General features: G+C 38.4%; 1 protein-coding gene and 1 long non-coding RNA gene across 4 annotated transcripts in view; one reads left to right on the top strand and one right to left on the bottom strand.

Annotated features, from left to right (window-relative positions):
- LOC126928801 (tyrosine-protein kinase Drl-like) overlaps positions 1 to 3,575 on the top strand; it is a 102,646-nt gene extending 99,071 nt beyond the window's left edge. For all 3 annotated transcript variants that reach the window (XM_050744611.1, XM_050744614.1, XM_050744613.1), the window contains one exon: positions 2 to 3,575. In XM_050744611.1, coding sequence (XP_050600568.1) covers positions 2 to 250 — 249 coding nt within the window. In that variant the 3' untranslated portion in view covers positions 251 to 3,575. The remainder of the gene's footprint in view (position 1) is intronic.
- LOC126928855 (uncharacterized) lies at positions 269 to 23,800 on the bottom strand. Its single transcript, XR_007716965.1, has 3 exons — positions 23,127 to 23,800; positions 19,372 to 23,021; positions 269 to 300 (listed from the first exon to the last, which is right to left on the bottom strand). It is a non-coding gene; the product is annotated as an uncharacterized LOC126928855 (long non-coding RNA).
- Positions 23,801 to 27,992: the final 4,192 nt, after the last annotated feature.

The raw sequence follows: 27,992 nt of genomic DNA, 5'->3' as shown, positions 1-27,992 counted from the left end.
GTGGTCATTCGGAGTGTTCCTGTGGGAATTGGCGACGATGGGCCAGCAACCGTACGTCGAGGTGGATCCTTTCGAAATGATGGCGTGTCTTCGAGATGGTTATCGACTGGCCCAACCGAGGCCATGCCCGGACGAATTTTTCGCTGTAATGGCCGTCTGTTGGTTAGGCCTTTCCAGAGACCGGCCGACCATGCCTCAACTTCTCGCCTATCTGCAAGACTTTCACGATGCCCTGGGCGGCTTCGTTTAAAATATTTATACTCGAACGTCTCACGATGTTCCTTGAAACAGCGAAGCATTCTGGAATGATATGTTCGAATCACGTCGCGGAACCTTTCCGTCAACGTCCCTCGCGAGAGTTCTGAACGCAAGAAAGAGGATTCAACGTGAGCGGGAATCAAAACGAAGACTCATCGAGAGAGAGACTCACGGTAAAGATAGCTCGGCGATGAATGACGAATTTTTTGAAAGTAACCAACACCGCCCAGAAGGGCGTGGTTTTTCATTAAAAAAAGGATAAAAAAAGACGAGACTCGAAAGCGGAGATGCAATCGTATGGAATTGAAGATCACTGCCCATTTGCAATCGTACAGAATTGAAAATCACTGCCCATATTATTGATCGTCAGCAACGGTACTCGACATTCCCTCTGGCGCGTATCGGCGGGCCACGTTGTTTTCGAAATTCCGTTTGGAGAATCAAACAGGTGAATGGAGACAGGCGATGATGATTGAACAAGACTGAGATGCAATTCCGCGGATTAAAATGATTCGATTACGGAGAAACGAACGAATGCGGCCCGATCGGCGATGGAAAGATCGATGCGGATATATCCGTCCATAGCAGTTAAAAAAAAGGGACTCGTAGCGCGCAACATTTTTTATAACGTGACAGAAAACGCGGCGCCTGTGAACTCGCAGTCACCGCTATCCGTTGTGCGCGTTACAACATCGGTTCGCAGGCGCGCTTTCGCAACGTTCTCCTTGGTTTCTTTCTTTCTTTTGCAAATTTTACGATGTCGCTACTTTTCCATGATCTCGAAGCATGTTAGAAAAGATTACAATAATTTTCACTTGCCAAACTTGAAAGAAAATGTTGCGTGAAACTTAAATGGTCTCGTCGATTCGAGCACTGCGTCAAAAATCTCTATAATCAAAATTGTATTCGATCAAAATGTGCGAATCTGCTACTTCGCAAGGCCGAGAATAACCGGATGACTATTTTCTTAGACATTTTCAAACGCTTTTATTCGCGTCAATATTTGACTGTTCAGCTACGCGTGCAAAATTCTTCTAGCAAATTTCAAAGCAAAGAGTACAAAGTCTTGCGTTCTTCTCAAGTGTCTTTTCGCAAGTACATTCGCGATATCGACTATGCTATGATATTACGATATTGGATCACATAAAAATATACTCTTCGTACGGAATAAGAGAAACAGCTCTAGAATTTTGGCAAGTTATAAATGAAGTTATCTGCGCATGTATAGCTACTTCTGTGGTATCGTTAACCTGAAAAATATTTGCTTGCAACGATTTTATAAATAATGCATCGAGCTCGAAAAGGGGAAAGTTTGCAGCAAGAGGGGAGACAGAACACGGGCAAGAATACGGTATATTGCCTCTTGCTAACGCATTTTCCGGGAAATTATTCCGATTATTAAAACTTTCGCAAACGTGCGAACATTTACAAATAATTTCACTCAGATTCCTAAACGCAACCTCGTAAACATAATTTCCCTCGAACCAAGTACGTAATAGGAATAATTTAGTAAAAATTGAAATAAACTCAGTATCGCGAATGTATTTTCTGAAAAGCTCGATGATGCGACGATCTAAGCAGAAATATGCGAATATCGTATTGCGTAAAAAAGATCGAGGCCTATTACGCGGAGAGTTATAAAACTAACGTTACATGCATTTTCCTATGTAATTTGAGATTGTTTATATTATCCGTTTTGACACGAAACAGTATCAAGACGATTCTATTTGGGCAAGGACGTTTAACGTTCCTCGAGCCTAATAAGAGGCTCGAGAGGTTCGCGGTGCATTGGTTGCGAAGTTTCAGCGTTATCTTTAGTTGCGATCATCGTTATAGAAAAATTTATCACAGAGATTATCGGTGCGAATTTATTACAATTTGTATTTACGTTACGCTATTCTATTATCGGTTGCAACATTGATTCTCGACGAATGAAAAGAAGCGGCTTACATATCAAACAAAGATCTATCTCGTGTGTTCTCTTTATCCTATCGGAATGTTTTTTAATCGCAATTTAATTCTATAAAGCGATATTTGTCCGAATAGCAGGATATCGCTACTGTTCCGTGTCTCGATGGATAAGATAAAACAATCTGGGAACACGGAACCGTTGATTTCGATGAATCCTTTCGATTCCTTCGAAGAAGCGCTTGCATCGTCCGAGCGCGCTGGATCACGATTATATTCGATGGTTATTCGTTAAGTATCGCAATAAACTTTCATATAATCGTAACCGGAACGACGGAGGGAGCAAAAGCGAAGCTCGGGACACATAGGAATCAAATTGTCGTATCTGACCTTCCATAAGCATATACTGTTACGTAAATGGGCGGTCGAACTATACGTACTTGTAGTTATGTACCTATTAGCCACACCGCGCAAGTCACTTCAAATATCCACGTCTCGCGTCGGATTGCACAAATTATGCAGCATGTCAAACAAGTCGCAATGTCGTGGTTTTCGCTGAGCATTTAACCGTTTGCGGTCCGGCTTATTCTTCCCACCGTTCGTCCACTCTGTTCTATTATATTAATCGAAGCGGACACTTGTCACCGTTTGTCTCCGCGATACTTTTCTCTAGTTTTATCATTTGACACGCGCGTGTTGCAACTTCGTGACAAGTGTACCGTAAATCTCGCGGTGAAACATCTTTGCGTTTAACAAACGGCAAGTTACGTACGAAGACTCGTGTTTTACTACTCGATTAAATTTCGAGCAGTATTTATATAAATTTCGATGGATGAATCGATAGGCGATGCGCTGGTAAATCCAAATGGAAAATCGCGAAGAATTATTCGAAACTAGTGTTTGATACGTTTATGATATAATTACGAATCGTTTATTGGACGAAACGCTCTGCGTAGATCGATCACCGTCAACTCCTATTCTTCGAGCGTAAGATATTTCAACAGAAATTAGTAGGATATTTTTATGCGGAAAGATATACGTACATCTTTAGGTACTAAAGATACCAAACATATATATTTAAGGATAAAAAGCTATTTTCTAGTCTTTACTAGTCTAATTGTTTAACAATATGTCAACCTTAGTCACGAGCTTATCGAAAGAGACATTTTATTTCAAAAATATAATTTAACATCGTCGATTCGACGTAGCACTTTTGTGCTTGACGTCTAGTCATCAAATAATTTACGGTTAACATTTAGTTTATAAGTTAATGGGCAAGAGCGAAAAGAAAGATGTTTGATTGGCTGCGTAGGAAAGAGGAAAGTTGTTGTTGGGTTTCTTTAAAACCATCGAAGCGACAGCGATAATTGCGGCGAAAAATTCATAATAAGACGCGAGATGACGTAACACACACGTTTAAATGTACTCGATGTGTAAATGTCGCATGTTCCTGACTACGACCATTAACTTTATCGCACTCTCTCTTTCTCGTCCCTTTCTCCCAGCCCCATTTTTCGACTATACCTCTTCGACGCGTTATAAAAAGCTGAATCTACCGTCTCACTTCGTAACTATTGCCTACGAGCATTTCACTACTACTAATTAATATTACTATTTAAAGTAACTATTGCTCGCTACTATTTATTACGACGTCCTAAAGTCGATTTATTTTACGAAATCGTCGTCACTATGATGTATCCGGTAATCGTAACTTCCTCGATGTCTTATTTTATCAATGGAGGAACAGGGTAGGCTAGCGCTGCACACTTTTTCGCTATCTACGTACAATGAAAAGAAAGCCTCGTGTCTCCGCGTGAATGTTGTCCACCCTCTCTTTCTCTAATTTCCACGAGGGTTCTCGAAGAGGAAATCGGCGGAGCAGAAGGTCGAAACGCCCTCCTTTCGATTCCGCCTCCCCCTGAACGCAACCAAAGACCTCGATCATGAGACAGTTCCAGTTACTGTAAATATCTCTAGCGAATAATAGTGGTGCGCCGAGTGAGTTGATTTGTGCAGATTCTATTATTTCCTACGACGATTTACGGCATTATTTTTCAACGGAAAGTGAAATATACGTGTTAAAAAAAAATGTTAGTTCGTTGTTTATTTATCCCGTTCACCCGTTCGTTGCGTATTTTCTCAACTCACGAGTCAACGTGTAACGCGTTAATCGTCTTTTACGATTCAATATACAAATATATTAAATCTCTAGCCAAATAAAAATACCTACTACTTGACATACTTGGAAACGTTGTATAACTTTATCCTTACATATACTTTATTAAAACTGATTAAACATCGGAAATTACCAAATTTATCCGTTATCTCGTAATATCGTAATAATCTCGTCAATTATACGAGTTAAATTAAAATTTTCCTTCATCTACGTTCGCTCCGTTCCCTGATGACTGTTTCGATAAATCTCGATATTTCTATCATCTTCTTTCTTGATATATTTATTGTAACTCAGATTCTAATCAGAATCTTCCATGTAACCGGATTCAACTTCTTTTTCCAGGAAATTTAAGTTAAGGTACTAGGATTCCAAATTAGGTTTCAAGGTATCTTTCGTTTCGTTTCGACGCTCGATATCGTATTACGCGTTTCCTCTTTTAATTACGTTAAATCTTTTAATTCCAATCTCACTTTCAACGCACAAAGTATAAGACCCGTTGCGTATTGAAATAAAAAAGCAACTACGCTGTTCGAATAGTGGATGATAAAGTATAGAGTTTATATGACAAATTTCTAATCGAATGAAATCTATGCTATAGATATGTAGAAGCCAAACACACAGGGCCCTGCTGCTAATAACCTGATTATCGACGCGACGTTGAAACTATAGTACGTATAGTAGTATGTTTGGAAGTGAGAATTCGATCGATGGATATTCCGCGTCTAAAGGAGATTCTATCTTTTAGTCGTGGATAATAAGAAGAAAGTTAGACGATGGCCGAAAGTAATACTAGAAAATTTTCGCCATCGATAACGATTATCGTTGTTGACAATCGAAAGGTAGTTTCATTATTGATAACGATTAAAAATTGTTTTCCGTTATCGATAATGGTTACCAATAACCATAAAGATTTTAACCATTTATATTTATAACGGTTATTATTCGCGATGAAAATCGTTTAAACTGGGACATGAATTCTTGTAACGTACCGTTAGCGTTATTTTCTCAATTTGGAGTTGGACAACAGTCGTGATCCCTGCGAGAGACACGTTCGTCAAACGTCTAAAAATATTATAGAAAGAAAGAACGCGTAACGATACGGAAAGTTAATGATATATTTTGTAGTGGATAAAAAGAGGCCGTGGTCACAGAGGCTGGTGCGTTGATCGGTGTTCTCCAAAGAGCGTAAAGGTACCATACGGGCTGCTGGTTGGCAGGAGGCCCTTTCTAAAATCGCGGGAGCCGACCGGAAACGGTACGAAGGCCCCGAAAGAGAAACCAGCGGTGGGAGATAGGAGCAGTGGGGGAGAAAGGAAAAAGACGGCGCGAGATACAGACACGAAGGAGAAAGAGGTGGGCCAGAGCCGGGTAAAATGTGGAGGGGTACGCGCTATTTCCTAATCCAAGCGAGAGAGAAGCGAGAGAGCCAACCAACCGACCAACGAAAATGAAAGTGACGGAGAAAGTTGGGGCATTGTTACGGAGCGTAAGCCCAGCGTGCGACCATGTTATACATATGCCTCGACTCTGAAATTCTCCTTGAATTTTGATTCGCGTAGGCACGCGTTCTATGTCTTTCTGCAACTACGTAAGTCATTCACGAAAGTCTACGTATACCTATCGAATTTTGTGTATCTGACTTGACAAAGAAACTGGGAACGCATTTTATCGTCAAATTACTTACACGCTCGCATGTCCATATGATCGTCGTTAATGTATTTCTAAGAGGAATTAAAGAAATTAAATCGTTCGATTCGGAGAAATCTTGGTCAAACGATAAATTTTTCAATAGCAGGGACCAGCCACCGAGCTGGACAGTACGCGGAGGGATGTTACAAAATATTAATGTAACAACGATATAACATCGAGCCGTAATTTTTGTAACACAGTATCCCTTTCTTTCTATTTCTTTCGATCATGAAACACGCGCACGTAATGATCGCGCTTTGTCTTCTTCCGATTTATTCGCTACCGACTCCGCCATGGTCGATTTTCGCGTAAGGGCACCCTTCAAGGACACCTAACGCCGGAGATTTCTAAATTATCAACTACCTCTGTTTACTGTCGTTGCGAAACTGCTTGCTCCGAGCCGAAAGAAATTCTGTCGTCAAATAGAAATTCATCTTTGTTTCTAACATTTCACACGATAGCCTTCTTTGACATTTTGCGATTAAACGGCATCTTGCTATTTTGTACTACGTTTATCGCTGTTTTCTGATATCTATATCGTTTCATAAATAGCACCAAAGAATCCAAAGTTGTCTGCGTTTGTCAATATTTCAGCCTCTTAAGAAGCCAAACTGATCGCAATTCTACTTTTTATAATTTCCCAATTCGTTACCTGGGGTCTCCTGAACAGTCGAATTTATTGTAAATTCTAGCGTAAATGTTCAAAAATAACGTTTGTAAAGTCATCGATTTTCTTTATTTTTTAATTCATCAAGCTGGACATTTCTGGACGCTTCGTCTTTCTTTGCGTCTTAACACAACGTCGAGCAATTACATATCAATTTACGCGATTATTAAAGCGTAAAATCGTACAAGTTAATATGTAACGACAAAGTGAATCTCAGATATTCGCTATTATTATAACGTTCGATAAATTCGAAATTATTAACTTACTTTCATGTCGATCGATATTATCGTCATTACCAAAAACGTCTTACGAATATTTGGCAGGGTGAAAGCCCCAAGAGCCCCCCCCCTCTCTCCCCCCTATGCTTGTTACGCCATTCACTATGGATCATTGGTATTGCGATATCTCGAAACTTTCTCTTTGAGTTAATAAATCGTAATAGATTATTAACCGCTATTGTACCGAAGAAAACTTTCTATGCAAGAATCGATTACTCCATATTACCTCAGTTGAATAATTTCTATCGATTGTTGTTGTTACAAATGTTGCACAATTTTGTCACGTTGCAGATCTAAGGAAAGATCTTTTTCTTGCGAACGCGCGTACACAAGTACGGTATTTTTTAATCTCTTCGAGTTTCTTCTTGTTTACTTCTTGTTGTCTGTATTCGCCGATCTGACAGAAAAATTACCGTTTATTACGAGCTTGAAAGAAAATTTCTATCGTAGCAGATTTTTATTTTACTTCGCAACATCGACTCGACACAAACGCGTATATCGTCGACAACTACGTTTACGCGTGTCCAATAATGCGCAAATAATTACCGAAATCGTCGTTTATTGAACACAGTCGGTTACGGTTCACCAGTTCGGAGTAAATACAATTTCTGCGGCATTTCCAGATAAACAAACATGCAAAAACGATACGCGAAAGCAGCCATTGCAGAATCGTGCGGTTACGATACCAGCACAGTGGAAATACGGGCAATAAAACGAAGAAACATTTGGTAGGTAACCCAGCGAGAAACTCTATTAGATTTTTTCTTCCAAGAAGCGGTAACAAAGTAGAAAAGTTTCTTTCCTCGTTACCTAATTTCCGGTTTTACTCGCATCGCGATTGCCACGGCGACAAGGTTACCGTTCCGTTTATGTGGAACGAAGTTTGCTTTGAAAACCAGAAGAGTAGAGAAAAAATACATGCATGTAATGGACGCGTTAGTGCACGCTGTGACGTTGAAAGCCTACTGACATAAGAGGCACCCGAGGAAAGTGCGACGTTACATAATTCGAGCACGGGACATTCGTCCACGTGACCGCGTGGTAGGCAACGAATTGCCGACGATTAAGGAAAAAGAAGATGGAAATCGTGCACGAAGCTAATTACATTGTTTTGTCGACCGGACGAAATGCCGTTTTCGATTTGCTCTTTGCTTCTCGCGATTCTGTACTTTTCCTCGAGAAACGAAGTTTCTTGTTGTCGTCTGAGGATGTACGTGGAATGGGATCGTCGAAAATAATAAATTTACTTAAATTTTCACACGTGTTCTTCTCACAGCTTAAACCTATTAATAGAAACGTAAACATTTTTGTAGTAATAATATGAAAGTATTCAGCTTTTATGTAAAATATTTCTCGATATCACTGAGATTTCGAAGATATTCACCATGATCGATCGACATTATATACAGAGATAATTTTGAGTAATTTGTAATTTTTCAAGTTCCATAATATCTCGAGCATGTACGTATTATACGTTCGAATTTACTCTCAAGTAGAACGTCTGTAGATTTTGCGTTATATTATTTGTATAAAATTGTCAGTAAGTAATTGAATCTAAACTGTGATTGTAGTAACTTGAGGGTACAGTTCAAGCTATACGACGCTATATATTTTGGATATTTGGATCGACTTAACGAGTCGCCGTAAACCGCAACCACGTAACTGCGTTATCTTTCTTAATGAATTCTTTATGCAAAGAATATGGTAGTACGTTTAATTTATCTATTCGTAAATTTCAATAACTTTCAACTACGGAATTCTATAACTGAAAGTTTTCCCTTTTTCTTAATGCTTTGAATAGCCTTTAACACGTCTGTACTAATTTTTCTAAACTCCTTGTAAAAATCAAATTTTGCTAGTAACTGGAATTATTATCTTTATGCGACAATTTTCTTTAGCCTCGTATCCGAAATTAATGTATTAGTCGCAAACACGTTAAAATATTGCACTTTGTTATACCATCGGAACAGATAAAAACTTCTTTGACGCGAATGACCTTCCGGAAGACACGATAGAAAGAAAATAGATAGTGGTCTCCCGACTGAAAATAGATCACGACAAATTAGTCGCTCTTGCTTAATTTCAAAAAATAAACTTCCACTTTACGACGGATGCGACGACAAAACTAGCGACACGTGTTCCAACGTACAGCAACAAACGTTCGATTGCCCGTGAAAAATACAAGTTAAAATTTAAACTCGAGAACGGCCACTCAAACTGCAAAAATACACTCGTCAATTACCATACTTCCTTGAGGAAATTAAACCGTTCGACCGGCAGGGAACCTAACGTGACATGTCGCGAATAATTATGCTTGGAAGAACGCGATACGAGAAAGTCAAAGGACTAGCAGCAAAAGGGAACGCATTGGATAGATAGAGAAGAGGAGAAGAAGAAGTTGTTTCTTGCAAAATACCGGGCAACGTGTCCGAGGTCGAGGACCATCCGTCGAATCTCTGACGAAACTCTTTGTTTCTTGCCTTTTCATTCGAAACAGCAATTATCGTGCTTTCCAGTTGGACCAGGTAAAACAATCGAGCCTCTCTAGCTACATAAACCAACGAGTATGAGACGACCGGTCCTTAACCGGACAAAGAAAAACTGGTCCCGCGAGCAGAGAGCCGCAGATCGGAATCGCGATGAACAAACTCAGGAAAGGAATAATACGAGCGGACGTTTTGTCGCCTTGATATCGAGAAAAGTTAAACACGGATCGACCAGCTACCACCCATCCCTTCGATATATTATGAAGACTATATAACGAGGCGAGGAAGAAATAAGTAAATAAGCAAGGGGAGAAACGACAGGAAAGAGATAAGCGAAAAGATAACGTGATAATTTCGCGAAATATTATTTTATATTTCATTAAGAATGGCAAAAAGTGAGGCGCCATTTTGTCATACAAATAAGATTTAGAAAAACCACTATTTTCTATTATATTCTATTGTGTTCCTTCACAAGCGCGATGCAGTTTCGAAGAGTAACGACGATCTAATATAACGCGCAGGAAAAGATAACGCGATACTTTGTAGTTTTACCTAAGACTATTGCGTATTGTAAAAATTAGAGCATAATGTAGGAAAACTGATTTCTAAGTCTAGGAAAATAGATAAGGTCCGATGGAGACGAGCAACGTTTTTACGCTATGTCCTCGCTGCGTCCTCGCTACGTAATTAATAGGTTCGTCTTCATTGGCGAGTGACTTTGACGTTAAATAATCTCTTTTAAATACTTTGTTTCGCTTATCGGATCGATGTAATGTCACATTTTATTGGTATACCATTACCTATTCGAATCGTCGTATCCATGTAAGTATCGATTTACTTACAAGTATAATATGATAAATAAACGTTTAACCGTAAATGTATAATACACCATACCATCGGCTGAAAATCGTTGAAATAACCTATTCAAGAAGAAGGAAGCCTGGTTACGAAATACGATCCAAATCTTTCGGCAATTAAATAGAAAAAAATGTTATTAAAGACCAGAAATAACGAATATTCGTTAGGAGCGATATCAGCCTCAAACTCTTGTACGATAGCGTAGATATGCGTATCGTTTCCTTGTAAATCGTTTCAATAAGAAGCGTGGTAATCAATGTTGTGTCGTAATTTGCGTTGACAGTTCGAAAATGTAATCCGAAGAAAGAAAGACGCTTTGTTTCTGGAAGGCGAGACACCTGGACAAACAGAAGAGCGATCCAAGATCTAATCGTTAAGAGACTCGGATCAAACCGTGGCGATCGAGCGAATGGTCGAGTTAGTGAAACACTTGGAAAGGCGGCTCAAGGCTCGGCTAGCCTTGGACGCGTTAGATTGCCTAATATTCAGGCTTCGAGCAATGCTGCGTGTCGTCGACATGGGGCAAAAATACACATGAAACTGTATGACACAATTCACGATGGTCCGACAAGGCTCGATTTTGTACTCTATCGGTAACGATGAGCTTTGATATTCCGATAGCTGTTAGTCCTCGTCGTTACAGAAAATTCTTCTATTTTTGGGCAACTACGATGATCGATGATCGCGCGAATTTGTCGAATTTCGACATCCTCCATCGGTACAACAAGTATTGCTCAAAAGTAAAGCGTTCGCTCATTTGTAGCGTAATATATAGTTTATACATGTAGCAGAATACACGTACGAGGACGTGATAAAATAACATTAGATATATAAGAACACAAACTGTGTTAAATTTAATTGCATTATTCATTGCCTCGAATCTTATTAATAAATAATTAAAACTTGTAACGAGTTGCCCGCATAAGAAGATAATATTCGTGTTAGGCTTATTACGTGTAGTCGTGAATGCGGATAAAGAAGTAGGATCTAAATAAATTTTACATAAATCCGTAATCCGCGCTCTAATCATAGTAATTAATCATTAATTTAGCTATAAAAATCAGGCAGGCAAAGCATGAGAAATCCATTTTTGTTGATTTTCTAATTGCAATTGCTATTTAACAGCTAGAAGAGGATATTTCAGTATATTTGTAGTAAAATAAGCGGATAGGATAGGAAAGCGAAACGCAATACGTACTTGTAAAGTCGTTCGAACGTATCAAGACCGCGCTCGTCAACGAACTACGATATAATCTACGAAGCTACGATTCGTCTAATAAATGAAATTTGTCTAATAAAAATAGAGACTGATGTTTGCGCGCTGATGCAAGCCGTTTAACCTTCCACGGAGAAATAAATTTCCCCACGGGACGTTCGATTCTGATTAAGATTACCGCTCGCATATCACGAAGGTCGCGGAGCTACGAGTAACGTCGACGCCGATAGCGTCTCGCGTCGTCCCGTTGCTCGTTCGGACGTCTCTCTAGAGGCACCTGCACGCATCGCAAGCTATGTAAGTATGTACATCGAAGCGTGTCAGGCGTGTACGCAATGGCGTGCAGGTGCGTGGTCGCTGTAACAACCGTACTCGATCGACGTGCGACGTGCCGAACGATGAAAAGTAACATTAAGCCACGTACGCACCAGCGGATCACTGCTCACTTTTAAGCATCGTGATCGTGGCAATGAAAATCAAATGCGATTCCAGCAAGAAGAACAGGATAATAGCTCACGGGGATATTGAAATTCACTTATGGAAACCTTCTATATGTATATATACATATAGTGTAACATATATGCAATATTTGTTATGTTTCTATATTTGATAATAAATAATAATAATAATAATAAAAAACAGTAGATAATAATAATGCGTAACAAATTATGTAATTTCTAACATTTGTTATGTTCAATACGTCCGTTGTGTATTACGTGTAACACTTTGAAACCTCGTTAGTAATGAAATACGTTCCGATTATCGTTGTTAAAGTTTGCAATAAGTATGGAAACGTACAAGATATTTAGTACAAGTATTATATTATCTGTTGTATATTTCACAGAGACGACAAAATGCTTAAGCAATCGATTCAATGGAAAATTCTGCCGCGGTAGAATTCGGACGATTAATAAGAGAAGGAACCAACAGCGTTGTAGTCAACTAGAATCCGATGGTACTAGTTGAGATTTAAAAATCGACAGACCGATTAATTTTACAGCATCTATCCACTGACATTACGTCACATCGATTTGATATCGCTGCATCCGAACAGCGTGCGAAATTAATCCATTAAATAAATCGACCCTGAGGGTATAGATAATTCTTTGGAATACGATGTGCTGGCGATAGAACTTTTGTCGAAAGTAATTGCCATTCGACGTGATAGCGGCGATCGGTCGCGATTTCCATATTGTCTACGTTAAGAAAAAGGTCGTAGTTGGTTCACTTTCTAAGGCCGATGACTGTTTAACCGATCACCCATTACCAGCGTCAACGTCGCGGCAGAAAGGTTTGCGAAACGTGACTGCTACCTATACTTGTCTGCCCATTGCCATAATACCCGCAACATCGCAACCAATAAACGAACAATATTTGCCTAATAATGGTGATTCACTTGCACAAGTGTTTAAGTGAAAGTACGCGGCGACAAATTTTTTATCGGCAAAGGAGAGGAATAAAAATTTCGAACGATACCGCTGCCAATGACGAGTAACGCAAACATTCTATTTTAAGGCAAACGATCCATCGTTTGTTGAACTGTTCTCAATCGTACGGTGAATAGTTAACACGTGTCGCTAACGTATTCTGCAACGATACACACGCATAATTTTCGCTTTTCTGGGATTTAAAAATAGGGAAGGTTATCGAATTTGGATCGCTGTAAGCTTTTATTCTCTTGTCCGCTTTTGTGTCTTGTATATTTGTAATTTAACTTCGACCATATTTCATAATTGCGATCTTCTACTTATTCTAGGCGTTAAATTAAGAAACTAAATCAATATTGAATCATGCTAACCACGATTGTGAAATGATTTCAACGAACAAAATGGAAAAGATAAAGTTTGAATTTTCTATATATAGGTAGTTGTTTTTACGAAAACTCGAGATTGTTAAAAAATCATTTATCGATTCAACTTGCTTCGATCGAACTGTTGTCATAATTTCTGCAAACGCCTTGTTTCTTTGCCTTACTATATTCCGCGTTTTGATACTTACTATATATATACATATATACTATATAATATATACTTGCTATAGTCCGCGACATATCGATGTTTATACTCGAAATTTGATTATATGTATTGGTTGAACGAAATATGTTATATAGTCGCTTATCTGCTCATTTCGGTTATGCTTGTGTAAAACATTGGCTGAGGGAGATCCTTCTTATCCAAAATATTATATAAATTTTCTACACGAAACAGAGAAAAGGAAAGAATATCCAAAGAAGATATTATAATGCAAAATAAAAACGATAGTTACGTGAATATTCCGTTAACGTTGCAAATGTTTCTAAATCAATTTACAATTCAACTTAAAGTCTCCAACATCGATTCCGAAAGCTAATTTAAATTTTCAGAGGTTCGAATCTACGAGAATTCTACGAGTTTTATGTTCTTAGCGCGTTCAAAAATATAAAAATTGCGATATTATTTAAAAAAAATAGAGAATTTCGGTTATTACGATGTAAACTGTACTGTAAGGTGCGTCGATATTTTTCTAAAATTTCCGTTTAAATAAAATCTGTCATTTTGGACAGGAATTTCCGAAGAATTGGAAACAGTTATAAACAGTTGTCACGGTTCTAAATATAAGTAAAAGTGGTTGTTAGCATTAGGAGAAATAGATCGGTGATAAGAATGCCGGCTGCAACACGTGCGCAAACACGCTCGTTGCGTTTTCGTGTTCGTATACAGTTCAGCTATGACATAACCGTGTAATGTATGCGTTTAAAGGAGACCATCGAGGAGACGCGAGTCTTACGGGGGAAAGCAATGCTCACTTTCACCGGTTCGCAGGCTTTTACATTGTGCGCCTCTTTATGCCCGTTTCTTCGTACAGTCGAGTTTCGTTTTGCCGCTTAATATGTACATATAAAACGATCCTTTACTACTCTGTCAAACTCCGTGAAACTCCGCTAATCTTACGTAATTCCAGTCGAAGACGTGTATTCGTCTTCGGAAATTTTCTTTCCATTTAAAATCTTTAAAACGCGCTTTTCAAGATACGCAAAGACGATCAGCGCATTTCTTGCCGGTGGCCGCGATGAAACTGCACGTTGCCAACATTTAATGCCGCTGGCCAACGTAATTTACCGCTTTATCGTTTATCTGGATACTCTTTGGTCCGTTTCCTTTTATTTCTTCCTCGTTACGTTCGCTTTTGCCTCGTACCGCTTCGATATTACTTGCACCCTTAAGTCCGTATCTCGCCACTACAATGCTACGATATTATTTGTATATAAAGTTCGATTCGACGACATTAACTGGCTGGCATCGCACGTTTTCGAAACTTGCAACCAACAAAAAGCTAATAATCTTCTGTGACTAATAATTCGCATAAATTACAGTTTATACATGATCGTGTGATTTTAGAATTGTATCCTCCTTAATTGAAACGTCCTACGTCGAAACTGAAAACGATTGAAATTTTGTCGGGCTCTTTGTGTCATCTTCTATATTTTCTTTTCCTTTTTTCGAAATACTCTTTTGAAATACCGAATCATTATTTCGTAAGAGACTGCGTAACTTTATCTAGGAGATAAAGATACACGGGGAATTTCAAGTACCTCGTCGTCCCTTAAAAAATGAAAAAGTGCCACTTTAATTGAGAAGAAGGGAGATGCAATCGTGAAATTTTGTACTCGTTATATCCCAATAAAGATATAAAAAGTCATCGAGCATCAGAATTCCAAGACTCGGAAGAAAAAATAAAAGCAAGGAAATAGAAGAACAGGCAAAATAACCGCATTTGAGTTATGGAACTTAACTTCCAGAATTTCGCATTCTCCATGTCTATATACGATCGATCACAAAAGTCTATATACGCCCCTTAAATATGAAATATTATAGTAAAAACGTTTTACTGACACATTAAGACACATATTATTAAAACGTAATACGATTTATCCACTTTCACTTTTAAGGAAGAAGAAGCAAAGGAATACCTATTTACGCGTACATAAATTCATAAACATGGTAGACTTAATATTATGTTAATTTCTCGAACCGTTCCTTCCCCCATCCCCGCTTAGGCATCTCTTTGACGTTAAAAAAATTTTGTAATTTCCGATCTAATCTTATCCCACGATTTTTATGAGATAGATGTTTTAATTTGTACAGTTCCTTTTAGAGACACGTTAACAATAGTCGTATCGATATATAAGTAATTTTATGAAAAAGTGCGTTTTTAATTTCTTTCCGAAGTCAGATGCACGAAATTCGATAGCTCGAACACTGCCTTGTACGTTTGCCTGGCTGACTGTATAAACGTTTGAAAATTCCGCCGGAAATAAGAATTTCCCTCGCTAGGAAACGCGAACGGTTCGCACGCACAATTCGTTCGACAATTTTCACTTCTCCCGTGTTCTTTCCCCTTCCAACCGGAGCAAGTAAAAGCTCCTTCGCAAGATACCGCGTATCCTCGCTGCGATACGTAAAGTAAGGCGGGCACTTTCGAATTGCATAACGGCGGCCCGCGCCTTCAGTTTGGTTATGTCAGAAGAAAGCTGTCGAGAGCCTGCCTGGGAAATGTAGGTAGGCATACGTACGTACACACGGCCATTACTGTCTGCCCGCTTCTCTTTAAACGTTATAAATAAACGTGCTAGCTTCTTACTTCACCATCTACCAGACGGAGGTCCGCCGGCGAACGAGACCACCATTCACGTGTACTACCGAAACGCGAAGAATAAACTGTTCGAGGATCGTTTCCCTTTTCTTTCTCGCATCGAGAAACAGCCACGAAATCACGGTTAATCCTCCCTCGACGTTAACTTACGTAATCGTCGAGTACGAACGCGGCATGCTATCTTCGCTTGCCGCGACAGCGCAACATCCTTTAGATACGCTTTAGTTTCGATTAAACGCTATCCAAATCGATCTCTAATTGTTTACTTCCACACTTTCCTCCATAGATACATATATTAGGCTCTTTGGAAATATTTCTACGAATTAATCCAAATCAATCCACCGTCTCTCCGATAGATAGAGCATCATCCACGAGTATTTATACTTCGAATAAAATTCTTTAACCCATTAAGGACCAAAGTTACATTAGCGCGAACATTTTAGGTAAATTTTAAGAAAAGCTACGGTACCTACGCTGAACGTGAACTCGATTATTGTCGTTAGTCGTATATAACGAAAATTAAATACCGTTATGAAATACATCGAGTAACGAGATTTTTCTGAAAATTGAACTGGGAACTACTATATCGTTAGAATCCAAATTACAAATAGGAATGAAAAATGTAACGCAAAAAGAAATGGTAAATAGGTCGTTGTGTAAAAAGGAGCGGTGGGGGAAGGGGGAGTGGGGAGAAGTACATAGCTAATTAATTACAAGCAGATAGTTGTATCTATTATACTTTTAGTATATTAATACCGCGTAACACCATACTACGCTACGAAACGCTTTGAATCCGAAATATTCGATTATTTTTCTCGCGTAAGACGTCACAATTCTATGTTCACGTTTAATATCAAATTACTGATATCAAACGTTGAATTCGATGGCATATTCGCTTCAATTTCCAAGAACTCGCGAATCGAATACAAATGGAATGTAGCTGGCGAGCGATTTCCAAGATAGTTACATGAGTCTCGATCGAGTTTATCTTTGTAGCAATTAACAACACCCGGAAACAGCAATCGCCCTTCCGTAACGTTAAACTACGGCACGTTATACAATTATACATACATGAATTTGTAATATCGTTGAAATATTTAAGTACGACATGGTAGAAAACACGTCGCGTCGTGTCGAATGAATTGCTCTGTGCTCTACGTATATGCATGGAAAACTTCGTTACAGTAATGTAACATGTGTCTAATAGAGTGGAGATAAAATTGATTTAAATATCTAATCGTGCATTGTAAGAGATAATAAATTGGTTATGCAAATAGTTCTTTTATGAAAGTTCGATTTACTATCGATCAAATTCTGCGGTATTGCTGAACTGTTTTATTATTTGATTAAATATATGTATATGAAATTAAGCAAGCAATCGTGAAAAGATATATCGAAAATATAAAATAAAACTAGATCCAACTAGCGAGTGTTTCAAGCCTTGTTTGTGTAACGCATATAACAGGTTCATAAAACTTTTCTATGATAAGCGTTGAAATATTTTGTTAACGGTATGTGTTACTTTTAATAAAAATAATACATTTTGTAAATATCGTTGATAAACTGGATTAAACTTGCAACTAAGCGACAATGCACGTACAAAAAGCTCGTGGTAAAAGAAACTTATAGAAGAGGAAACGGTAAAATGAAAGGGAAGGGGGTAGTAGCGACTCAAGGTAAGGCGAGCACCTGAACCTCGATTGGATCCGGGTACCTGTTTGCTCCAAACACAATTAACCCCCTATGGAGAGACGTAGCTTCTTCTCTTTTTGTCGAGCTTACAGGGAATTGTCATCGTTCCACGGTCCCACGTCGGTGCCACGCGTCCGACTTGATTTACAACCGATTTGCATTTTATTTTCAACCTTTCCACTTTGTGACACGGAGACCCCCCGAGTCTCTCCGTTACCTCTATTTTCACCAATGCGATCCGTTACACAGTACGAGATGGTTGAACAAGACCAGAGAAGAGAATAGAAGGTTCTACTTCTGCAAACGATCTATCAAAAAAAAACAAGGTCGATAATGTCGATTTTTCGTTGAAATTTTAAGAAACGCAGCGAGAATGCACGCTTTGCCGTGTCTCGGAATTTATTGTTCCGTTATATTCGATGTAGGGGTTCCCGACTGGAGAAACTATTCGAAACTAAGTTGCTCGAAGTATCCCAAGAAAAGTACAAAACTTACAATTGGTCAAAGAAATTGATTCATTTTTTACTACAAGAAAATGTACAAAATGCAGATAATATGAAAAAATGTAAGTAGAAAGTATCCGGAGCGAAATATTCGTTATAATATTCAATGAATGAAACGTGTTTCTATATAAATTTCACTTCTTCACCGGGCTCCGTAAATATAGTTAGAGGTCCGTTTAACGGAGAGATATTCCAAACGGAAGCTCATTCTGGTATCGAAAGCGGAATTTACCGATCTACGAAAAACTTTCAGAAATATAATTTTTTTCGTAAAAGACAGAAGTCCTTTAGTATTTCTTGTTGTATTCTTATATTATATCGTAAGACGAATTCGGCGATGCAATAATACGTATCTTTTCGATTATCCGATTCTTTAATAATTTTATTTCTTTCTGAATTACCACCTACAATTTCGTCGACGATATAGAAAGCACAAGCAATATCGCAAGTGACTCCTGGACCATGCGGTATGTCGGTAAAAGAGGAGATTAACCACCCAGGTTAACGCGATCGATTTATGTAAAACCAAATTAAATTATACATATCGCGAAGCATAATACAAAAGTAGAGAAAGAGATTCTGTTTCCTTCTGTTTCAAGGATTCGTACGAAGGCATTTGAAATATTCAAACTATCGCGTACCTTGTGCTTTCAACGTTTATATCTAGAGAAAAGCTATCGACGCATACTTATCTCTTTTCTGTCGTATTATCGTTTTATATGTAACTATCGTTACTAAGGAGAACGAAGAAGTACAGTTGTCTTGTCAGAGATATTAATAACCGGTATAAGAATAACTTAAAAGTTACTCATCGAGCGACTAAAATCAATTAAACGAAGCGTCGCAAAAGACCATAATAATAAAGGACAAGCGATTGCTCGTATGAAATAAAGATTGTTGGAACAGCAATAAAACAAAAGCGATTGTCATTTACAGTGATTATCAAATCGCTTTCGAGTAGACTGCGATAACATTAACGTAACATTACTAAAAATAATAAAGCATTACCTTAACTTGGCTGTATCGTTGTCATTCGCGACTGTACACACAAACTACTGTCATTCACGAGAAGTCGCTATTTTTTATCGAATTCATATTTTATCTCTCAAATGTTATTAATTACGATTTGTAACAATTACGCTTCTAGTATCGTTATCTTCGTTTGATTCGATAATTATTGGGAAGTATCTTTTCGATATCACTCTTTGTAATTTAATTCTCTCTCATACGTTTGGCCATTTATATTTCTCGATCGTCTTAATTGAATCCCAGCTTTTAATTTATCATAGTTGAATTTGCCTCGTGTTTGTTTATTAGACAAACGAAAGCAATAAATCATATAACGTATCGTTCGTATTAATTTACGCGTATGCATATACGAGAAAACATATTCGAGCAAAGTCTAATTAGAATCCGTTCGGTACACATCAATTTTATTACGTATCGAGTTTTAAAGAATAAACGTTATGTAATTAAGTTAAATAATAATTTATATCTCGATAATCGTTTAGTTAAACGTTAAGCGAATTAAGTAATACAATATACGTAAGACAAACCTCGTAAAATGTAAAACATATTAAATGTAAAACATGGAAAATAGACATTTTATCGTCTCTTACGCCTTGTATAATGTTTGGCGATTTGTAGAAAAGTATGTAAGAAAATTTGTATAATTGACACCAATTACCTATAACTTTAAATAGAGTTACAAGTAACTTTTAAAGTAGGGAACGAATGCCATATTATCGATGTACTTAGTTATGTAACGTTGAAGTACGATTACGATTATAACAATGTTTATTATCAAAATAATTATTTGAAATGTTTAGTATATCTTTATGTATATAATGCTTATCTTTGTTTTTTTTGGTCCCATTTTACTTTTATTTTAGTACAAATAGAATAATAATAGAAGATACTTTCTTTTACCTACATCCCTCAACCGATATTGGATGTGCAACTAATAAAGCTTAATATATTTATAAATACCAAAGAATTCACATTGCACGCGAAGAAATTTCCTTTATTTCGAACCCATAAATTAATATGAAACGTATAGTAGCGCCACGATAAATGAAACGCGTCACAAATAATTAATTAACTATTGTTGCGTGAATTAAAGATTATAGAAGCATAATTTTCGTTAACATTAAAATTCACATTTCTTTTACTTTCCTTGTAACCGTAATAACGACATTATCTCCCTCGAAAGAACCTTACAATTTATAACTGAACGTCATGTAAACAACGGTCTGATCTTCTTGCGTGAGAAGTAAGTCGAATTTGTCCATTGGAATTCAATCATCAAGGATCAAAGGTCCATTTGAAGCTTCATTCTCGAGAAAATTGAGCTTTAAAACTTGCCGAATATACGCGTATTTGATTAATTATCGCTTATGTAGCAGCGAGAAATTGACAGGAAATTACTCGCTTCATCACGTGCGAAATAAAGTGAAAAATATAAAAGAAAAATTGTCTCGCTTAAAGTCTGATATTTGAGAAAATTTGTTTTGAATATTTGTTCCGCATGCTGTGTAGACTTATCTTGGTACGTAGAATAACCTCTCATCGATTGTTCGCTTTTATGTAATCGAGAATTAGTGAAATAGAGAGGACAAGTGTTTGACACATTTTCAAGCGCGATATTCTCGAAAACATTCAAAGCAATCTCGTTACTCTCATTTTTGGTTTTATCTCGAGTCGTGGAATCTCCTTGATTTCTCTTGTGCCGCGAATTTTAGTTTCGTCAGGTGCGTAGAGGAATTCGATCGAAGAGAGGTGTACGAAGAGTATCGAGTTGGTCGAAAGAAAATGACGAGGAGCGAGCCGCGTGGCCGTGCAAATGCATGCTCACGATTGTCACGGAAATAGGTCGCCGGCGTGACGCTGTTGAAGAAAGGAAAAAAAGGAATCGCGCTAGCCACTTTCCTTCTCATTCGCCGTGGAAGGTGTCGCGAACTGTGTACAGTGTAGCAGCAACGTTTACCTGCCCCGGGCGTAATAGCTCGCTCGAGCGGTTTTAAAGCAGCAACGTTCGACTTCCTTGACTCGCTATGCGTTCCATGATGTTGTACTTAAATGCATGTTTACTTACTGTTGCCTGCTGTCTCCTGCCCGTTGCTTTATTCCCGACAACCAACTGAACTTGATAATTGGACAAATTGAAAGACGTCAGTTTCGAAAACTTTCGAACGTGCGTTCGATAGATGACCAATATAGATACCAAGATAGATATATAACGATAGATACCGAGACATGGCGTTTCCATTAAGGGTAACAGATTCCCCCGCGATGTACGAAGGGACAGATGCTATATATGCATACGAATAGAAAGCGTGTTAAATCTATGTAATTTATCGCAAAATATATTAAGCTGGTAATGGTATTAAACAAATACGAGTTGGTTTCGTGTCGATTTGATCGAAAAATGTAATTCTAAATTATTTGTTGTTAACAATGACTCGTTTTCTTACTTCTGAAACCGCATAACGAACGAGAATCTTCTAGAATGAACTAACACCTAGACGATCAAATGTTCATAGCTTGGAAACTCCGATTCTCTATTTATTGAAATCAGAGGGTTCGACGCCGAAAACTAAAACCTAACCCCTCGTTGACCTTTCAACCGTACTTACGAAACGAGGAAAATATCTGATCGACGTAGACGTAACACGATTTATAGTCAAAACTATGTAGGCACTTATTAGTCTAGTAGTAATAATTCCTAAGTCAAACACATGTAGGAATAACGAAACAGTTTTATCTTATCTACAATTAGCTAGCAGCGTAAACACAGCGAGAAATTTTCAAGCACTTCCCAAGGAAAACGGATGACGCGATTCGTCGAATCAGGTACAAAAGGTCGAATACGAAAGACGCAAGCTTTGGGTCGCAAGCGATCTGCCAATCGAGTATTTGGTATATTTCGTGTGCAGAAATATATACTTGTTTCGGCGTACAAACAAGATAGTCGTAACGGCGATTAGCAGTTGTAAGGACAAACAAAAGCGGGTGAGAGACTATCTTCGGCCCGCTGTCAGGAACTGGGTCAGAGTGCTGGAAGCATCGATGTCGAAAAGAATCGAGGACGAAATGGGTCAGCGCCGGAAACGATGTCGAAACGAATCGCTTCGTCTAGCCGCGCTTTCTTCATGACCTTCCTCCTAGTCTATAAATAAGCGGACGTGTATAAGTGTAGCCGTATGTGCACGCCGCTAGAAAGACACGGTGCGTGCGAGCTTACGAGCGCGTATCGTTTGTGCAACAATTGTTCCAAGTGAAATATAGGTCGGCGCCGAACGGTAGTCTAGGTACTTACTTTCGACTCGGCTCGCAGCCGTTAACAAACCATCGCTCGACGATGAGCCAAAATTCGATCACCACCTCGGTGGATTTCTTCCAACCTTTCCCCTGCAGCTTCGCCGCCTCTTTAGTTCTAATTAAAGCTTTGGTATTTACGGAAATATTATGTCGATCTACGGTGACTTCTTTTATAACTTTTCCGTTTATTTATCCTTGCTGGTATATAGTAAAATGATGGAAAAGTTAAGATGAGACGAGAAAAGGTAAATGAGCCGAGTGTTTCTCAAACCGTGTGCCAAACGAACTCTGTAACGGCGATCGTGGTCCATCGTGTCTGTCCTTCTTACATCATATTTCTATAAAATTTTCATGAAAAATCCGAATTAATTTCCGATAAGAATAATTACTTTATACGTGATTATAGCGATTAATACAAGTATCGTTTCGGAAGATGATCGTACATTTTTATAAGACATTTTCTATGAAGCAATTTTATGAATTGGTATTATCGCTACAGACCGTTGAAAGTATCCGAGTGTTTATGAATGTTGGTGGATTTCTTCGTCTTATTTCTCCTTTATCGCACATTTTGTAATATATATAAGAGTTGCGAATCGCGTTATTATCGTTAATTTTCGACGATAGTATGTAAACTTGGTGGGCAGTTGGACGATGGTACACTAACGAACGTATTATTAGTCCTCGAGCTATACGGTATATAATCTTTCGATTCGTTCGCGTTCGCGACAGGAAAGGATAGGACAAAATCTCCATATCCTTATTTGCAAGGAATAACGTTACACAATGTGCGCGGATGATATTATTAGTGACCCGTCTGGATGATTGCTCGGCAGCTGCCTCTGCCAAATGGTCAAACGGTCTAGGCGCTTTCTTCCCGACCTTCCTCGTCTATAAATATACGTATGAGCTTACGCGATTGCGTTTATGCAATTGTCCGTTGTAAAATAGGTCACGCCTTATCGTGGATAAGGCTGTTTTATTTTATCACCAATGCCGCTTAACTATTCTCAGATTTTTCTTCCTGTTTACAAATGGCTCGACACAACTGGATGTCAACAGATTGTTCCCCCCACCACTGCTTTTCTACGCAACTTTGTGACGCTTATCTTGGCGCCTATGCGCATCCAACGAGCCCCAACTGCTCCGATTAAATATCAGTTCGAATTATACCTGAAAGCTTATAGATATGTGTGTAACACTTACTGCTGTTTGATGTGTATTTTAGAACTATACCGTTTTAGCGAAAAAGCTATTTGCGTTATTTAATCGAAAAAGTACAAACGAATGTTTCTGCTTTTATACGTACATATCCTCGGTCGGCACGTACAATCATCGTAGAAATTGTACAATTATCGGTCTATTACGAATTTAAAATATTCCGGCGTTGATATTACGACGCCGTTCTTACGTTTAAAGGGAAAACAAAATATTACGCGTTTTCAACCGAATTTCTCTAACTTGAAAAAGTATCTTTAGTTTCGAGAATGATTTATCGTGAATGATTTATCGCTTCGATTTTATACTCGACATATCCTCGCAACATAACAATTCCTTTTTGTGAAAATTGAATTATAAAAATTGAATGATCGCGATAGCATCAACGAGAAGAGGTATAAACTTTTCTTTTATTTTCATTCGTGAACCATGGCTGCTAGAAGAAATATCAAACTTTCGAGCAGTGATCTAGATACGTTCCAACAGAAACATCGCCTCATTCTCTCAATCGCAAACAACAAAATGCTGTTATTTAAACGGTATAGGTAATTTGTCATTCTCAGGGAACTAGACGGGTACGAACACATTTCCGGATCGAAGAAACGCGCGTAAAATGTACGCGTCAGGGTCTTTAATCGAAAATAAATAAACGCCGCGTGCATGCCCGCGGTACGTAGCTATATCTAAAGCGAAGCCACTTGAAACGCGCGGGAAAAGTTATTGCGAAGAGTCGGAGGCAGCTGGTTAACGCGTTGTACGTGTGTATACGAGAGATCGGCTGTAAATAGGTCAGAGGCCAGTGACGTCGCCGAGAAAAATTCGGGTCACCGGAGGCTTTCTTCGTGGCCTTCCACCTTCCTTGACTTCTCGCTGCTACTTCGTTTTCGGCTGCTCGCCTATAAATAGCTGACGGTGTTGCGCGCGTTACGTTCGAACGCGTGCCGAGAGCGTGTACAGAGAGACGCACTCGTCGCGACGCACCGCTACGCGATTATGCGACTTGCCACGAGTTACAACATCGTTCCTCGATTGCGACAGATCGATACGATGCGTGAAGAAGGGACCCTCTTCCTCCGTCGCTATGTTTTCATCGATGATCCACGTGTAAACGCTTCCCTCCCTTTCACGGCTACCGTCCACAGCTGTTAAATGGATAATTAAATTTCCAATGCTCGTTTCGTTCCCCTTTTCAGATATCTCGAACAGCGTTGGAATTTGAACACACGAGCTTACACAGTATCTTTCTACGTTGATCTATATTTCGGAAATATAAGTTTCTCGAGTGATCCTCGAGATTAGTAATTTGAGCTCTATTCGTCAAGAAATTATTTTCATAATATCCGATATAGAACACAGATGTTCGTTGAACACGGATGAAAATATTTATATTTTATATTTAACTTTGAACGTAACTAATATTGATAAGTACGCAATTATCGACAAATACCGACGTATCGTATTTCGCCGTATCTCCTAATCGTACAATGGGAAAAAACAACCTTTTGTTTGAAATACAAACATTTTGATACATACCGTCTTAATAATTTATTTGGTAGTAGAATATATATGATAAAACTATAATTTACAACCGATTGTTTATCGCTATTTATATCTATGATTATTTTTCAACTACATTCACTCCCACGTTGATCGTATACGATGAGTACAAAATGTACATTCGTTCAGTGATACTTTTGTGCCACTACAGAACAACAGAACTTCGATACTATAAGAATGAGATACAGAAGCTGATAAAAAAAACGCTTCGAAATAGAAAATAAGGCTATCGGACACCGTGGTCGCTGTACGTATTCGGTACATAATAAAAATAACAGCGAAAAGATTTTTACGTCGACTGATAAACGTCAAATGATAAATCGTTCGGATAGATGACAAATATTTTAATTTCACCTTCCATTTCGGTTCCGATCTATTTGCAGGAAAATATACGATAAGAAAGATCGATTAAATCGTACAATATTATATTACATGTTACAATGGTTATATGGTTATGAATCAATTATGAATTAAGTAGAATAACGGTAGGAAAAATTGTCAATTGCTCGGCAAGTTTGAGAAAATATATCGCACGGATGGATGCGCATTGTTGGTATTTAATGGAACGCGATTAGAACCAGTAAGGTACCGAAACAATGTATCGCGAGATTGCGCGCGAAGGAGATCGTAATATGTTGTTGGAAAAAAGGAAGAAATATTTCTATCAGCCAAGTGTTACATTCCATCGATTCCAAGCTTGATCGTGTTTTTACGATGCTAATAATTGGATACAACCGGACCAGATAAGGATTCGATGTATCGCAAGATAAGATGTCAGCATCGTACACGGTCATAGTTACGCATGACATTTCACGATTTGAAAGTATGGCTTCAAAAGAGGCAGATTGTGAATTTTAACGTAACAACAAACTCACAACTTATAATTACCACCGTATATGGTGATTTATTATTGTTTAAATGACGGTTAGTCGGACTATTACGGACGGTGTATTGTTCGCGGAAAGGAATAGTTAATTCGTTATTTATTTAAGAAGACTTGATTTATTACTTTTAAGTAAGCAAAGATTAGTTACCGATATACCGATAGGCGGTGGTGGAAAAACTAAAGGTCGAAGACGTGGGAAATTAATGGTCGGACCATTTAGTTCTACGATATATCGTTGGTTTTAAGAAAATAGTTTATCGATATTATCTCGAATCTTTCTTTTTAATTGTTTTGAAACTGTACTTGTAATTTTATCCGGGCAGAGGCATTCCCAATATTTCGAAATTAAGAAACGATACCGTAATTCATTTTGTAGCGGTGTTATTTACAATTTATTTTTACCACTGAATCCAACTAGAGTTGTTCGATAAACGGATGTAGCCGAAAGTAGGATCGAGAACGTGGTAGAATGGGACGAGAGAAGCGACAGAATTTCCAAAGCGAAGCGCTAGCCTGAAACGCAAACCTGACGAAAAGAATGTACTCGGAGTTACGTTTCTATGAGGCCGGCGAGTCACGATGATCCGAGGCCGACCTTAACTCTAGTCTCGAAACGAGAGCATCGTTTCTAAATGCGTCGTTCGCGACACTCTTTGAAAGCCGTTAGCTCTATTGCAAGCAACGCCACGGACCGTCGGGACTGAATTAACCTTGTTTTACCACTCATAGACCGGCCGGGGCGAAAATTGTGCCAATCCGACGTGTGTCGATTTTCCACGGGCAAAAGAAGGAAAATAGCTCGACCAGTTCGATTCGCAGAAGTGGCCATTTTTCTGTTTTTCAGTCGTGCAACCAGTTACCGTCGTGGCGTACGAACTTTCATGTATACGAATTTATGTTCATTCTTTTGCCCTTTGCATTTTGCATTTCATAATAACGCCGGTGAACCAACTGATCCGAACTGTGTCGCCAAAGGTACGTAAGATATACAGTGGCTAACGATAATATTTCAACGTTTATACACAAATAACGCTTACAGCTGACGCTACTTTTATGAACATGTTGCGAACGTATCGTCTTATCTGTTATATAAAACATTTTGAAATTTCGCCACTATCACGATTATATTGGTCAAATCGCAAACGAATTTGAAAATGTTCGCAGAAGTTGGAAAATATTTGTTACAAACACGCGTTCCCTGGAAATTATTAAAACGATTGTCATATATCGTTAAACGATACATCATTAAACCGCGATATTTTTAATGGGACTATCTTTATCGCTAATTATATCGTATTATATCGCCAGCGGCAGTCACGCTTTGTAACGTATATTAACTTTTTACTAGACTTATGATTGCGAAAAATAACTTGTAATTTTTATATGCATTTCTAAATTAGTTTCGAACACCAGTATAATCGAGATAATCGTGATAATCGTGTTTCGTTCGTAGGGCTCGTATTCAAAATCTACGAGCACGTTCGAATTTCCAATAACCGATTACACGTTACGTTTGTAACCGTAGGATATCGTTGAAAGATTTTCAATCAACTGGTCGAGAAAGAGCGACTTGTGACGATGATATTACCATAGGATTTATTAAAATAACGCGTTCCAGCGATTTCTTCGACTCGAGTTCGTGATTCAA

Source organism: Bombus affinis, chromosome 2 (assembly GCF_024516045.1).
Source record: "Bombus affinis isolate iyBomAffi1 chromosome 2, iyBomAffi1.2, whole genome shotgun sequence".
Lineage (NCBI taxonomy): Eukaryota > Metazoa > Arthropoda > Insecta > Hymenoptera > Apidae > Bombus > Bombus affinis.
This window is presented reverse-complemented; position numbering and strand designations above follow the sequence as displayed.